Below are 16,728 nucleotides of genomic sequence, written 5' to 3' on the forward strand. Positions count from 1 at the left end.
CAGGACACTGAATCCCACCTGCCGATTCTTCGTGGAGACAGCCGAGAGGGACAGGGTCACGGCTGTTGGGCCAACCCGACAGTCGTGACCAGGGATTGAATACCCCCATTAATATGAGAGCATGCACATGCACTAATTAGTCAGGAGAGCTTCAAACACAATTTAACACTCATGGTAGCATTTATTATACACAATTTAACTGAGATTGTATGGTAGAATATTTTCAAAATCTGTGCTGATTTGAGTGGAATGACCAAAAAGGGTTATAAAACATACCAGCAGGATCACTGCCAGACGCTGCACAGTTACGAAGGAGAATGTCAATGAGACGAAGTCCAATCCTGGTAGACTGAAGTCCAATCTTAACCAACACAGCCTCGATGTTGGGCGAATGCATGCCACAGTACGGAGACATCAGTAAAGCAGCACATGTTTGCAGCAAGTTAGCCGTTGGTGCTGCGGCACTTGCCATCATAGCTTCCAGTTCACTGATATGAGTGAGGCAGTGATGCAAAAGCCGTAACCAACCAATGCTAGGACAAAGATAGAAAGCAATTATAGAAACAAATATAGTTTTGTTTATTTTACATTTTAATTCACCAGTCTACAGAATGGTCCAACAATGTCTCTCCCAGCCACCATATGTTACCTGGTCTTCGACACTTGATCCTCTGAAGGAAGGAATGGGTTACTGACAGTTGCTGAAGAAGTGTTCCCAAAAGCAGTGAGACCAAGTAACTTAATTTGTGATAATCCAAGAGTGCTGGCATCACGGGGACGGTGGAGTCGCAAGCAGACAGCAGAAGCTACTTCAGCCTTAACCAGTTGAATTTTTATATAGGTAAGTCCACTAGTGATGACTGGTGTGGACAAAGGCAACATATTCACCCCGTCTGCACTTATTTCCACAGAGACAGAAGAAGGACAAGCTGGGGGGGGGGGATAAAAAAACACAGGTTGGACAGCATATTAGATGTAGTATTAAGCTACATAAATGCAATGTAAAAGTAATAGATATACCTACAGTACTAACCACAAATGATGTAAACCACTTCTATGAAGCCATATTAAGTAATTACTACAACATTATGGTGTATAAAAGAATATCCATATCTTATTGTAAACCCTAGGTCAACCATCACTATGATGTGTAGGGGAAACACTGCCTTTATAACATAATATAGCACAGAATCCTTATAGCCAAAATATTCAGGATCTCTGTGACTATGGGGGTTATTCTGACTTGATCGCATGGCTGTGAATTTGCAGGTAAGGCAATAAATCGATAGATAGCATACGGCTCACAGTACGTATGCGCAAGGGCATCCAAAGATGAAATCCTGGCCAAAGATGAAATCCAGGCTGTTTTTTGTTGTTGTTTTTTTTAGTGATGGCCTACGTAAATTGACTGAAATGAAGACATCTTTTGGGGGTGTTAACTGGCTGTTCTCAAATAGTGTCAGGGAAAACGCAGGCATGCCCAGGTGTTTGAAGGGAATTTGTGTGACGTCGGCTCTGGGCCCAAACTTCCTGTATCGCACCCATCAAGTCCTGGGCTACACACAGACTGCACATACTGGAACAATCATTAGATGGTAAGTAGCTTGCGTACGGATTGCTGCTAATTGCATTGCTGCAGTATTTCTGCAAGCCTTGCACAGCAATTCGCAGGCTTACACAGGGTATGATGTAACACTGGCTGGAAAACAATTAACTGATCGCAGGACTCTGCAAATTATCAGTCCAGCGATTAGGTCTGAACAGCCCCCTACAGCTATTGCTCCTGCAGAATGTTTAAGTTATAGTAATAAAATATCCATCCAATAAATTATCAGATGGCAGTTTTCATGAACGGTTTTATTTTAAAGCACAATTGCACATCACTTGCATGCAACGCGATAATAAGCATTACTAAACTAAATTGCAAGTCCTATAACACACAAAACAATGCAGTCGATACATAATGACACAGATTAATGCTGATTATAAATGTTGCAGAGTCCAATCTTCGCAATCTGCATGCTTTGTAGCAGACCCGCCCATATAAGGGTTATGCCAAGCCATAGGGATCACAGCCACAACTCCACTTACAGCTGACAGACTAAAACTAGCAAAGTTACATCAAAAGTGTATAAGCAAGATTGTGGGCACACAAATATGGATAGGATTCCAGATTGACATCTTGCACCAGGTATAGGGATGATGCACGCGTGTGCTGAAAACAATAGTAGCTAATTGATCAACTGTATATGTGTAGTATAAGTGCTGCTATACAGAGGAACGAAATTTGGTCATTTATGATTCTAGTTTGCAGGTTACAGAGTCCCAATTGTCCCACATCGCCGTTCCTCCTCACAAAAGGCACATACAATCGCATGTCCCATGTTTATCTTTGGATTACATATAGATTATGGGGTGGTCTGTCTTAATATCACCATTTACATTTACTTGGATACAATATATACAAAGCTGCTTTCTTGGAGTTGAGTAACAGACATTCAATCTTTCAGTATATCAATCAAGGATATAAAACTTTCACCAATAAAGGATTCATCAATATAATCAAAGACTGTGAATCTTTTAAATAAACAGATTATTGGTGGACTGGTTTTGAGTATAATCGGGTCATCAGGATAGATAAAATATATCCATTTATATCAGTCAACTTTAGGAGCTGTTGTTTACGAAGTTTGCTTTTTTACTTTTTATATGAAATATTGTTAATAAAAATGTTTATATATTTTTTACCTTAAGCGCTCTCTTTGCTTGATTAATTGTATCTCCATAGTGTTCCAGTAGACTAGTTGGGAGCTGCTGGATGGTATTAATGTCAATATATACCAGGGGTTCCCAAACTGTGCCGTGGCACCCTGGGGAGCCTTGGGGGACTTGCAGGGGTGCCCTGGATTGGTGGTCCATGATCAAATTTAAGTTGTTTATGGCCAAAGTAATAGCCAAATTGTGGGCAAACAGAGGTGAATCCTGATAATACCACATAACTGACCCGAAGGATGAGCTATAAACACAATTTTATTAATAGCTTTCTTTGAGAAACTTTTGGTCTAGTGGTGCCATGAAAAACTTTGATACTCGGGGGTGCCGTGATTCCACAAAGTTTGGGAACCCCTGGTATATACAATAACAGAAAAGTTGTTCTAGATTAATATAGACAATATTTCTAATAAATTAATAGGTGTAATATTGTCCCATATTTTTGCCCTAAATATTCTTAAATTGCACCTAATTTTGTTTTTTAAACGGAGTGATTGCAGGAGACTGACATTCAAGTATGAATCAGCTTCACTGTTTTCCGAAACATAACAAAAAACACACTGAGCAAAAATACAAGGCCTATCAATGCAGTAAGCAAAAAAACATACAGTAGGAAAAAATGCTTAATTCGGAAAACATTAAATTTCGAGCGAGTGTATATTTACACAACAAATGCCAAAGTGGCAATATAGGTACTTACTGGCAAGAGATGCAAGGTGAGGCTGGATATGTATTTCTTTTAACAACACAGCTGCTGGTAAATGGATGGTGAGATCACACCATGCTTCTTCTGGCAAAAAGATATATGACCAGGCAGCAGATCGCGCTCTCCTGTGGGGTGGGGTGGCTTGTAGCAGGACTTCTGCAGGCTGAGCAGTAGGACTACTTGAAGTGATAGTCCCTGGAATCAAAAAGCAATGTATATAGTAAAACTCAAGCAATTTGAAGTGGTGATGTGCACAGCAACCAATTGAATAAACTACTCAAGACTTAGTACACACGGGGGGAGATATATTGCTAGCAATATATTGCTCAGTGTCTCCTTTTCATCAGCGACCAGAGATGGTTGCTGATGAAAAGGAACCTCTGCTGGGGGAGCCGCAGAGGTAATTAGCTGGTCACAGGAGCAAGTTCCTGTGACCAGCGAATACAATGGGGCAGAAAACGGGAGCGCGCACCCGGCGATTTATCGCTGGGGCACACTTCCATCACTGGCAATATGGTCGCCTGCGACCATATTCCCAGCAATTATAGCCCCTATCGCCCCCGTGTGTACACAGCATTACTGCTATTATGACATACTTGTTTTGATTGCACAAAATTAAATACATTATAGTGTAATTGTCTTAAGTGAACTTTAAAAAATACATAAAATTAAGAGCAATTTCCAAAGAGAAAGACTTAAGTTATGAGCTGCGGAAAGGACATTTTTTGAATGAATATACTGTATAAAAAGGCACAGAGCTCAACGTTTAGTAGGGACAAATGATCCAGTAGGCTAGCTCCAGACCCAGGGCCTGTTTCAGGATTGGAAGCAAACAAAAACTAAACACGTAACTCTCTGGAAACAATAACATCTTTATAGTTTCTGTGTAGAGTAAATACTGTCTGCTTTTGCATGTAGTGCAAAAATGTAAGACAGCTTTATTTTTACACTTAAATTTAGATTTCAGCTGTTTTTTTTGTTATACTTACAAATTTGAATACGTCCGCCCCCCCCCCATCATTGTGCATCTCTCTCATAAAATTATTTTTTTTTTTTTTAATATCCATTTTATTCGTTTTAATAGCACTGAGAATGATTACCTCAGGGGAGGAATTCCACTTTGGCAGCATGGAGACTAATCTTATAGCAGTGGTTCTCACCCCCAGTCCTTAAGTTTGACAAACATCAAGTTTTGTGGATTTCTCTAGTCACTCACAGGTGAATTTATATACAGGTCGAGTATCCCGTATCCGAATATCCGTTATCCGAATTATTCCGAAAACCAGACATTCCAGAAAGTGAAAAAAAATTTTTTTTTTTGCTAAAAACTCACTGGGGACATTTGTAACAGCATCACTGGGGACATGATATGTAACTGGCACTATATATGTGCAAGACAATGATTGCTTGGCATTCAAATTCAGTGCTGAGATAGTACACACATTTTGTTTCACGTTTTGAAACCTTGTTTTTTGAACAAATAAAATATATTTGTGTGTATTTTATGTGGTAATAAAATATACTTGTGTGTATATTATGTGTTTATACAGCATAAATGCAAAATACATCATTGAAATATTAAAATATTCAGAAATACGGAATAATCTGTTATCCAAAATTCTCCTGGTCCCGAGCATTTTGGATAAGGGATACTCAACCTGTATTTTGCTGGGTCTATGCAAACCAATCTGCTTCCACAGACTGAAATCCTGGTACTTATGTAGTATCTGGGCGTCCGATTTTGTGATTGTATGCCTTACCTTAAGGCATACAATCAGATGCGATGCGATGCGATTTTGCATAGGATTCAATGTTAAGAAGGTCCTGTTCATTTCCCCACTATCCAAGTGGGCATAGAGTTGATTTTATATAGCGTGGCGAGCGCAGCGAGCCACCGAGCCCGAAGCGCGGCGAGCCCCGCGAGGGGACGCATATTTCTTAAAAAGTATTCTGTGTCCCCTCGCTACGCTCGCCACAGGTTTATATCCAACTCCATGCCCACTTGGATAGTGGGGAAAGGAAAAGGACCCCTTTTTCCCATTGAATTCTATGTTAAAATGGACTCAGACCATTTTAACATTGAATCCTATGGAAAAATCTTGACCATCGAATCGCATACGATTTGGTCGCATGCGATGCGATTTCTAAATCGGATGCCCAGATACTACATAAGTACCGAAATCCTTAAAACATGACCTTTTCGGGAGACATAAGGGCTGAGAACCACTGTCAGCTCCAAGGAAATAATGTGGTATATATTTAGAAATATAGAACTTCTACTAGATGAAGAGAATACGCGGTACGTTATTTCACTACCATCCAGCTGAGAAAGATTGTTGACGATTTACTTTAAATGTGCAAATACTGTGAATAAACACTCTGCAATACTAGCTGAAAGATCAGTCTAATCCATAGGTCAGGTAACTGCTACCATGTCTGAGAAATACCACACAAAATCACCCACCTCCAGAACATGTTCCTCACCCTTCAAGTGGTTCCTAAACGCGGTACTCAAGGCACCCTAGCTGTCCAGGAGTAAACACATGGCTCAGTGCAGACTGTTGGATCAAAATAACTGGGGTACTAATTGATACACGGTTGTGATGCTTTTTCTGAATTCTATCATTCTAAATTGATTTAATGCCAGAAGAGGACATCCTTATCTTTAGACACAGAAGCAGACAACTAAAGTCCTTATAGAATGTAACAATCACATACCGAGGGGAGCAAAGTTGTGTATGCCCTCTGCATTGTCTGGCTCAGAAGCAAGCACTCTTGCTTTCAGACTGTTATCGGAGGACTTGCTTGGGCCAGAATCAAGGAACTTCATGATTGTAGATACCATGCTTCTGGCTGTATTGACAATGGCCCTTGTGCTTGTCACCATGTTATTGCAGATGAGTTGAACACCACCTACAAAATAAAGTGGATAATAACGGATGTGAGAAATCAAGAAAACAATATTTTATACAAACATTTTGCTGCTTTAGTGTTTTTAGACCTTTTGGTCAGACTTTACTATTTTATACTGAAGCGCAAGCTTTTCATAAGTGTCAAAGACTTTTATTGACAATTACAAGTTTATGCAAATAGTCAATATTTGCAGTTGACCTTTTTCAAGAAACCTGCAATTCAACCTAGCATGCTGTCCACTCGCTTCTTGAGCATCAACCATAAATTCTCAATGGGATTAAAGGTCGGGGGAGCTTCCTGGCCATGGATCCACAGTGAACATATTTTGTTTCCCAAGCCACTTGATAATGACTTTTGCCTTATGGCAAGGTGCTCCATCGTGCTGGAAAAGGCATTGTTAATCACCAAACTGTTCTTGGATGGTTGGGAAAAGCTGCTCTTGGATTAGGTTTTGGTACTATTCTTTATTCATTGCTGTGTTCTGCGGGAAAACGGTGAGCGAGTTCACTCCCTTGGCTGAGTAGCAATCCCACACATGAATGGTCTCCAAATGCTTTACTGTTGGCATGACAGAGGACTGATGGTAGCATTCACCTTTCCTTCTCCGTACAAGCGTTTATCCTGATGCACCAAACAACCTGAAGGGGATTTATCAGAGAAAATGACTTTACCCCAGTCTTCAACAGTCCAATCCCTGTAGAATATTAGTTAGTCAGTCTATCCCTGACGTTATTCCTGGATAGAAGTAGCTTATTTGCTGCACTTATTGACACCAGACCATCCTCTTAAAGACTTCAAAACCAGCCTGCTGCCATTTCTGAGCAAGCTATGCACTGGTGGTGCCAGTTCCTGCCGCTAAATCAATATTAGGAGACAGCCCTGGCTTACTGGACTTTCTTGGCTGCCCTGAAGTCTTCTTGAGAACTGTTGGACCTTGGTCCTTGAATATCTTGTTGATCTGATAAAGGATTGCGGTGCATTCTGTGAAGCCCTATTTGTGCAAAGCAATAATGACGGCATGCGTTTCCTTGCAGGTAACCATGGTTAACCAAGGAAGAACACTGATTTCAAACACCATCCTGATTTTAATCTTCTAGTCTGTTATTGTAAATCAATTTTGTTGTCATTAACACGCTCACCTGTGTTAATGAGATAATCACTGACACGTCAGCTGGTCTTTTGTAAAATGCAGTGGAAATGTTTTTGGGATGAAGTTCATTGTAATGGCAAAGAGGGACTTGGTAATTATTTGCATTTCATCTGATCATTTTTCATGACATTCTGGAGTACATGCCAATTGCCATTACAGAAAAGGCAGCAGACTCCAAATCAGTATTTGTCATGCTCAAAATATTTTGCCATGGTAATGTGTATATACTGTATTTATAAAATAAAAAATAAATAAAAAGGAGGCATTTATCAATAATCTAGGATTCGAAACATAGCGCATAATGATGCATTTCCCCATAAACACACACCCGTACACACATGTTCTCTATAATCCTAACCTTTTTTTTTTTCATAGTGACAATGTTATGAATTAAAGTTCATGTTTTCCAGGTCAGCCGACAGGTGCACTCATTACTGACTGACATTTTAAAAGATCTACAGGTGGAGCTAATTATTTCACTTGATTCTGTAGGAGACCGACTTTGAGAACCTGTACCTTAGAGTATCATGCCTCTGGCAGGTGAAATAAAACCACTAGATAGCCTGGGGGTTTTTGTTTCCAATGTTTATGCTACGAATCCCCCATCTCCTTGAAATCTTTTGAAAGGTTTCAGCAGAAATCAATTTAAATCCTGCATAATGTATTACTTGCCAATTATTGTGTCTAAAATGGATAGTTGTACTCCCAATACCTGTCTTAAATGTGGGCGCTTGGGGAAGATCCTTGGCATTTGCAAATGGAACTGTATTGCTCTCCCCTTATTTTGATATATTGGGGCAGATGTATTAAGCCTGGTGAAGAGATAAACTGGAGATAAAGTGGAAGGAGATAACGCATCAGCCAATCAGCTGTGTTCGAAATATGACAGTTGGAAGTTGATTGGCTGGTGCGTTCTCTCCTTCCACTTTTTCTCCAGTTTATCTCTTCGCCAGGCTTAATACAACTGCCCCATTGTTACCAACTCTAATATGTAGAGTAGTACACTTCCTTATGTACTCAGGGACATGTATTTTGGGCTTTACAGATGGAGCGCCTCTAAACTTTGCCCAGGGATCTGGCTGGGATGCGCGTGCGTCTCACATGCTTGCGCGTCCCAGTTTTAGGATGGCACAGCGGCAGAGAAATCTCCGTAGCCATACCCCACCTATGAAAGATTTTTTTGTGAAGTACAAGTGCACCTTTCTCAGCCTTAAGGTGCTCATACACTAGTAAGATTTATCTTCAGATCTGGCTGGTTGGAACAAAAACATGGTTATGGATGAGGGACAGTGTCAGTTTTCCAGCATTTCCAAGTAAATGGTCAACTGTCATTTGCTCTCATCCATAACCATGTTTTTGTTCCAACCAGAAAGATCTGCAGATAAATCTGCGTGTGTATGGCCACCTTTATGACTGATTTCTGCAGAAATTGACAACTGTCACTTGCAGACTCCCCTTTGCCTGACTCCATGACATACAGAACACAGGAGTCTCCAAATACACAGTAAGATTTGTTCCAAATCCGTTTCACACCCTTTCATATAAACAGGTTTACAAAACCCATATAGATCAAGAGCAGACAAACTGTTGGATACATAGAAATATATACTAAAGGTACTAACACGGCACCCATCGCATCGCAGACCATAAGGCATGCGATGGTATGCGATGAGATTTCCCCCGATGTCATACAACGTTAAAATGTTAACAATGTTAAAATTGTATAGCATTGTATATGGCATACAATGCCATACAAGGCAATGCGATTTTAAATTGTATAAGCACCCTAATGGGGGCTTACAATGTTAAATGCACCCCCACTATGAACGTGAACCCGAAGTGTGGCGAGCGCAGCGATCCCGCGAGGGGCGGCGGTACGCGTCCTCCGACCTTTTCATACCCCCACTATCCACGTCAGCGTGTAGTTGCTTCTATATAGTGTGGCGAGTGCAGCGAGCCCCGCGAGGGGACGCGGAATACATGTAAAGTAATACGCGTCACCTCGCGGGGCTTGCCACGCTATATAAAATCAACTCCACGCCGGTGTGGATAGTGGGGGTATGAATAGGTCGGAGGACGCGTACCTCCGCCCCTCGCGGGCTTGCTGCGCTCGCCACGCTTCGGGTTGGCGTTCATACTGGGGGTGGCGTGTGGGTGCATTTAACATTGTAAGCACCCATTAGGGTGCTTATACAATTTAAAATCGTATAGGGGGCTTATATCGCATCACATCGCTGTGCATCGGATGTATGGCATGCGATGTGATTAAAAATTGTGCGACTTAATATCGGGGGCGACCGTGATAATACATAAGTACCCTTTTAAAACATAAGTGCACTTCACATAATTCAATTGTTTTTTTTATACATTATTAATATAGGTGACCGTTGATTGTTTAATATATCTACAAAAAAAAAACACAAAACTAAAACCATGAAAACGCCAAAAAAAAAAAAACTGGAGCTCAGCAGAGATTTTGTTTCAGCTGTCTGGCACCTGTGAAAATCTCTGAAAAGCAATGGCTAGTGCTGGCTTTTCAAAGACAAGGATAGCCTCTGATGATAAAATTACCTACTGTAAATAAAACATGGGCAATTGGATTTCCCGTTCCCCCCCATAGAGAGTTTGGTGAAACCAGGTTTCTATAGTAATTCCCAAGCTTTAAAGTTAAGACTACTGCTGAAAGCAGTGCCGCAAGATTCCAAATAGCCCATCTTCCTTATCAAAAAGAAAAAAAAAATTCTATAGCAGACGTTCCCCAGTAAAAGCTTTTATGGATACTATACAAGTAGGTTATGACCAGAAGTTGAATCAAGCACTTCATGTTCTGTGTTTTGCTTTACAACACTCAAGAACAACGCTCAAGGAATCAATTAGTACTGTGGAGATGTAGCTCCCTGGCTAAGTGCTTGAAGCTATACAACTGACTATATCACACACTGGGCGAGATGTACTAAGCTTAAAAAGTTTTATATATTTCAATCTTACTACATCTGGCCCACTGGCACTTAACCACAACTGATGCAGACGTTCCCGAAGAAATGCAGTTACAGCACGTGGTAAGGCTACAATTAGCCCTGAGGCAAAAGTGAAGGTGGATCTCTGCTTGCACCCACAGGACGGGACAAGCAGAAATCCAATCCCAGGCTAGGGTGGGAGTAAATTTATAGCTCTGGTCACTTAACCCAAGAGTTAAATCCCCTACTAGAACCATCCCACATTGTATAAAAGAAAATGTTTTTCACAATGATATTTTTACAAGTTTTCTTTTTTTGGTTTAATCACAACATACCCATATCATGGAATGCTTTCAAGGCCTCACTTGTGTCTAAAACTCTTAGGATGAACCATAGCAGGGGCTCTGACAGCTGACAGGTAGAGAGAGATCCCTAAGAGAAACAAGCCCAATTACAGATGTATACAGTTGTTCAAACACAATATTTGGTACTTGTGTATTTTGGCGGCGCCCATCGCATCGCATACCATAACGCATACGATGGTATGCGATGCGATATCGTACGATAGTGCACGATGGCATACAATTTTGAAATTGTATGCCATTGTACATGGCATACAATGCCATACGATGCGATGCGATTAAACATTGTATAAGCACCCTAATGGGTGCTTATACAATGTTAAGCACCCAAATGGGTGCTTACAATGTTAAATGCACCCCCACGCCACCCCCCCACTATAAACGTGAACCCGAAGCGTGGCGAGCGCAGCGAGCCCGCGAGGGGCGGCGGTACGCGTCCTACGACCTTTTCATACCCCCAGTATCCACGTCGGCGTGGAGTTGAGAATAGAATAGTGTGGCGAGCGCAGCGAGCCACCGAGCCCGAAGCGTGGCGAGCCCCGCGAGGGGACGCGGATACCTGTGAAGCCCGCGAAGGGACGCGTTTACCTGTGAAGGTATCCGCGTCCGCTCGCCACGCTTCGGGCTCGGTGGCTCGCTGCGCTCGCCACACTATTCTATTCTCAACTCCACGCCGACGTGGATAGTGGGGGTATGAAAAGGTCGTAGGACGCGTACTGCTGCGCTCGCCACGCTTCGGGTTCACGTTTATAGTGGGGGGGGGTGGCGTGGGGGTGCATTTATCATTGTAAGCACCCATTTGGGTGCTCAAAAGCACCCTTTAGGGTGCTTATACGATTTTTGGTCGTATAGGGGCTCAAAATCGCGTCGCATAGTATGCCATCGGGTGCATGGCATGCGATGCGATCTGTTCGTCATACGATGGACATCGGGGGCGCCTCCAAAATACACAAGTACCCAATATTTTAACACAAAATATGCTGAATATGACACACAAAAAAATCTCAAATATAGGAGAAATTGTATGCATTTATGGGTCTCTAATTACCTCTGTTTATACTGATATGTCCTCCTACATCAGGCAATCCCAACCACGGTCCTCAAGGCACACCAACAGTGCAGGTTTTGTAGATATCCAGGCTTGAGCACAGGTGACTTAATTAGTATCTGAGGGATTCTGATTAAACCATCTGTGCTGAAGGCTGGATATCACTAAAACCTGCACTGTTGGTGTGCCTTGAGGACCGTGGTTGGGAATGCCTGTCCTACATCCTTGCTGCAGTCCTAGTAAACGGGTATGGATCATAAAGTGGACAGAAATTAGGTCGATCACTACAGGTCGACATGAGGGTTTTTGGGGTGTCTATTTCAACTTACAGTAAGTCGACATGTACACCGCTTAAGTGTACATTAGACACTATTATATTCTCACTCTTTGCCCACTTGGATAGTAAAGTTTGAAAAAAAGAAAACCATGAAAACGCACATCAACCTTTATTGGTGTTGGCTTAATGAGCATGTCAACCTATATTAAAACAACAACCACCCTTCTAGCCACATTTAATTGTGAAGGAGTTTCTTAACATTGGGTGTCTTTTTGTGCATCTGATTTGCATCACTATGTGAGTAATACGCATAATCACACTTTATTACAAATCATATGTGAAATGCCTGTTTATTGTACGCGCACAAAATGCTACAGCCAGTTGAGCACAGACTATAGGCATATGGCATACCACTTTAAATCGGCAGTATGATTGTGCCTTATCCGCATAGTGATGTGAATACACTTTTTTTGGCAAAACCACCGGGAAATAAAGAAAGATGTCCAGCATTAGCGGCACTATCAGGGGACTGTAAGCTAACTCAAGCTATGCCTTATGCGATACATGGCACATAGAGGTTCACTGTATGAGGACACATCTGTACAGTATTATGAATATAAAAGATATACATAACTATAAATAGTTGCATTTACCTGTCTACCCATATATCCACATGCCATGTAAGTTAAAATAGGTTGCAGCATCACTTGAACGGTTGTAGCTTTTTTACTGAGCGTGGTTAATATGGTGAACAGGCCGTCACCAACAGAAATGGCATCTAATCCTCCATGAAAGTTTTCATGTTTGGTTAAATGTAACCCACTTGCACCTAAAAACAGAAAGAACACAAACACACAGAAAAATTATTATTATGCATTATAATTAGCATGGATAACGTTAACAACTGTATTATGTACAAAAACAACCATACCCATTAGACCGTAAATATTCTCTAAAAGGTCCTCCCTAGTCATTCGTTCTACACCTGCATTGGTCTATACTGTTTTTAGGTCACTTTCGCCATTGTCTTTTGCTATGCCACATTAGGAACTCCCATGGGTCTCTGATTATACTGTTGTATTCAAGATAACTATATTAATCACATTTAGATATTTTCAAAGCAGGCTTATTTATGGTCTCTGCATGCCTAACTCTCGATTACCCTGTGTTACACACCACTGCCTCTGCCTTGTGTGAGTGTGGAGTCGCTTTTAGTTTACTTTACAATGTCTAATAACAAGACTTCCAATCAGATGGGAGCTACTGTGCTGCACACTTGTGTTAACACACTCACCAGGACCCGGACAACAATGGCCTTTGTGCCCACTGTGCCTTGGTTACGCTGAGGAATTCCCCTGCAGCCTTGCCGTCCTCAAAAACTGACTAAGGCTTTAATGCGGACACAGGTAACGTCTCATAGTTGAAAGACATGCAGCCCCCACGCTTGTTCTTCTAGCTAGTTAGGCGTCATCTAGCTGCCAGGGTTCTTTCTCAAAGAAAAGTTAACAGCCCTGGGCTACCATGAAGCCTCTTTTTAAACCAGCCGACAAGCCTACCACCTGATTTATTTATTTATTTAATGTTTCTTATATAGCGCAGCATATTCTGTTGTGCTTTACACCTGATGAGTTAAACCACATCCTAGTGCAGGGGTCCTCAAACTTTTTAAATTGGGGGCCAGTTCACTGTCCCTGAGACTGTCGGAGGGCCAGACTTGGGTGTGTATGGCCATTTTTTTCAAACAGAAAGGCGAACGCAGGAGGGTTGTATCGAATCAATAATATATATATATATATATATATATATATATATATACACACATATATACACATATATACATACACACACACACTGTGCAGCATGCACTGTACATCCCCCGCGCCTGTCTGTTGTGGTGGCTGCCGTTACTGTGTACAATTATATGTGTATATATATACACACATATCATTTTAAATATGTTAGTATAAAAAAAAACGCACTTCTAACAATAAGAACACAGTCAAGAGTAGACTGTGTGCGGACTGGGACACAGTCAGTGTCTGCTCAGTCAGTGCCACTGCTCCCTCCGTGCTGCCTTCTTATCCGGCTCCTCTCTCCGGATTCTATAAGCTACTCTCCTCTGTGCAGCCACAGCGTGTGACGTGATGACGTCACACGCATAGGAGAAGCTTATGCAGGGAGACGGGACGGACCGGCAGACACTGTAGCTTCTCATGACGTCCCAGGCCACTCCCCCGCCCATCCATTCGCCAGCCAGCCTGCCCATCCATCCTCCCGGCATGTGAGACAAGTGAAAGTGATTGCCGCGCCAGCAGTTGGGCAGCGGCACACCAGGCGGGCCGCATAAAAGTCCTCAGCAAGCCGCATCTGGCCCGCGGGCCGTAGTTTGAGGACCCCTGTCCTAGTGGGTCTAAGTTGCTGAGGTTTGGGCAGGACATATGGAAGGACATATGGGTCAGGGGTATTGTGTACCCTGCTTGTGGTGGAAAATGTCATGTCCCTGCAGTTTCTTGTGATTGTGTTTGTTTGTCTTCCATCTACTTGCATCTGCCCTGGGCTTGCTACTTAATGCCTTGCCAGTTGGGGGGGGGGGTGTATGGTGGAAAAGGAGCCTAAGCATGCTGGGAAAGAAATTTGTAATTGTTTGCTGCCCAGACTCTCCTCTCCATGCTATACCCAGTGTTTCCTGTGCCCGCTATGGATACGAAGTAAAGTATTTAACATGGTAATATAATAAATACCATTTTATAAGCACCTAACCAGTTATCGATCATTGTTACCATCAACATAAATTAGCCTATGTGGTGTTTAGAATAGGGATAGATTTCCTGTATTTGAATATAACTTATTATACTCAGAATGTAGTTATATCATTTAAAAACACATACAGTATGCTTTGATATGCAGTTTGTATAAAGAACCATAAACAGTATTTAATACTTGAAAAGCCTATGCCTTCAGGAAAAAATAGTTGTAGACACTTACCAATAATCATGGCCATTGCACTGCTGTTACACTGGCCCAGGGCGGAGAGAATTTGGCTCATGATCTGCTGGTTGGCTAGCACCAAATCTGCCACATATGCAGTGGAATTTTGCATAGCTGAAGAATTGCTGTTGGCATCTTTTCCCCCATAGACTTTCTCCTCATCAGAAACACTGTCGGTCGTGCTGCTAACAACAGGTGCACGGGCACTAAACTCTTTATTACTGGACAGTGGCAGCTGAACCAAGATGTTAACCAGCTTTAACAAATCAAACATTAGCTGATCACGTGTCATTTCTCCACAAACTGCTTTGGCATCACCAGGTCGAATAATATTTGCAAAAAGGCCACCGAAACAAGCCCTTGCCCCTACAGAGCTGTCAGATCCACTACGAGACACCACTTTGTCAGAGCAGGTGATATAGTGATGAACCAGAAAGGTAACAGATTCTATTACCGCAGAGATGGTGCTGACAGAGACCACCTCAAAATTTTGTTCCAGAGTGAATTCTAAGAGTTTCACCTGAGCATCCAGTGGTCCTTGTCCAGACTGAAAAGCACCTCTAGAATAAAAGAAGATGACATTATTTTTATACAATCTACATTTCTGCATTGTTTAATTAGTTCCTCAGTTTTGTAGCTAGATACATTGGCAACCAGACACCTAGATATACTAATGATGTGTCCTCATACACCTAGGGCTCAATGGGCCATGCTCAGCAAGATCTTGGCGTGAGTGAGCAACAAGTTATCGGGCAGTTCTTCAAATGTGGGATGTCTTTTTTGCCTCGCTATTTGCATCACAGATACAATCACAGAATACCGCTTACCATATTAATGAGTAGATTCTGTTTGTGCATTTATTCAGTGATGTGTTTAAGATGCATTTTCAGGGGAAATAAATACACAAGAATATGCTATTAAAATGCTCTCAATAAGCTTGACTAGGAGGGCTGCTTTACATGACTTCAGTAAGGATGTAGGATGACACATCTGTAATTTATTACTGCAACAATAGTCTGTATGTCAATTATGCTGTGTGGGACTCATTCATTCACAAAAGTAAGGTCAATGCAAAAGCAGATCAAACAGACCAGGCTCCAGCAAAATATTGTATTATAACCAGTGGTTATCTATGGGCTGCAGCCCCCCAGGTAAAATCCGCCACTGTAGTGAAGTCAGATGCAGTCTGTGAGATTGCACTGGCATTGAAATCGTATTGAAAGTCCAACCTGCCAGTCACCAAGGCAATCCTATTGGGAGGTGTTCCCTCCCTTTGGGACGCCTCTCTATGGGCTGCCAAGCGAAATCTGGGGAACGCACACGTGCAGTACCAACGTCGGCCCGATGTCTGTCATCAGTGTTAAACAAGTGCTGGGATATTCCTTCTATGAGCTGTTAATGAAGCTGCCCATTGAAGCCGGCCGCATGTGCAGTACAGATGTTTGTACTGCGCATGTGCCAGTCCCGAAACCTCTCATCGTAGTTCAGGTGATGGGAATGCAGCGCCTGGGGTGGGGACCAGGAGGAGCGGCAGCAAGGAGGGGATGCCTGCATC

General features: G+C 42.1%; 1 protein-coding gene across 10 annotated transcripts in view; it reads right to left on the reverse strand.

Annotated features, from left to right (window-relative positions):
• BIRC6 (baculoviral IAP repeat containing 6) overlaps nucleotides 1-16,728 on the reverse strand; it is a 262,531-nt gene that overhangs the window by 130,676 nt on the left and 115,127 nt on the right. For all 10 annotated transcript variants that reach the window (XM_083176127.1, XM_083176119.1, XM_083176125.1 and 7 more), the window contains exons 46-52: nucleotides 15,171-15,733; nucleotides 12,839-13,014; nucleotides 10,834-10,930; nucleotides 6,197-6,391; nucleotides 3,473-3,673; nucleotides 650-929; nucleotides 277-533 (exon numbers count right to left, since the gene is read on the reverse strand). In XM_083176127.1, coding sequence (XP_083032253.1) covers nucleotides 277-533; nucleotides 650-929; nucleotides 3,473-3,673; nucleotides 6,197-6,391; nucleotides 10,834-10,930; nucleotides 12,839-13,014; nucleotides 15,171-15,733 — 1,769 coding nt within the window. The remainder of the gene's footprint in view (nucleotides 1-276; nucleotides 534-649; nucleotides 930-3,472; nucleotides 3,674-6,196; nucleotides 6,392-10,833; nucleotides 10,931-12,838; nucleotides 13,015-15,170; nucleotides 15,734-16,728) is intronic.

The sequence above is a fragment of the Crinia signifera genome, chromosome 3 (genome assembly GCF_055691185.1).
Source record: "Crinia signifera chromosome 3, ASM5569118v1, whole genome shotgun sequence".
NCBI lineage: Eukaryota > Metazoa > Chordata > Amphibia > Anura > Myobatrachidae > Crinia > Crinia signifera.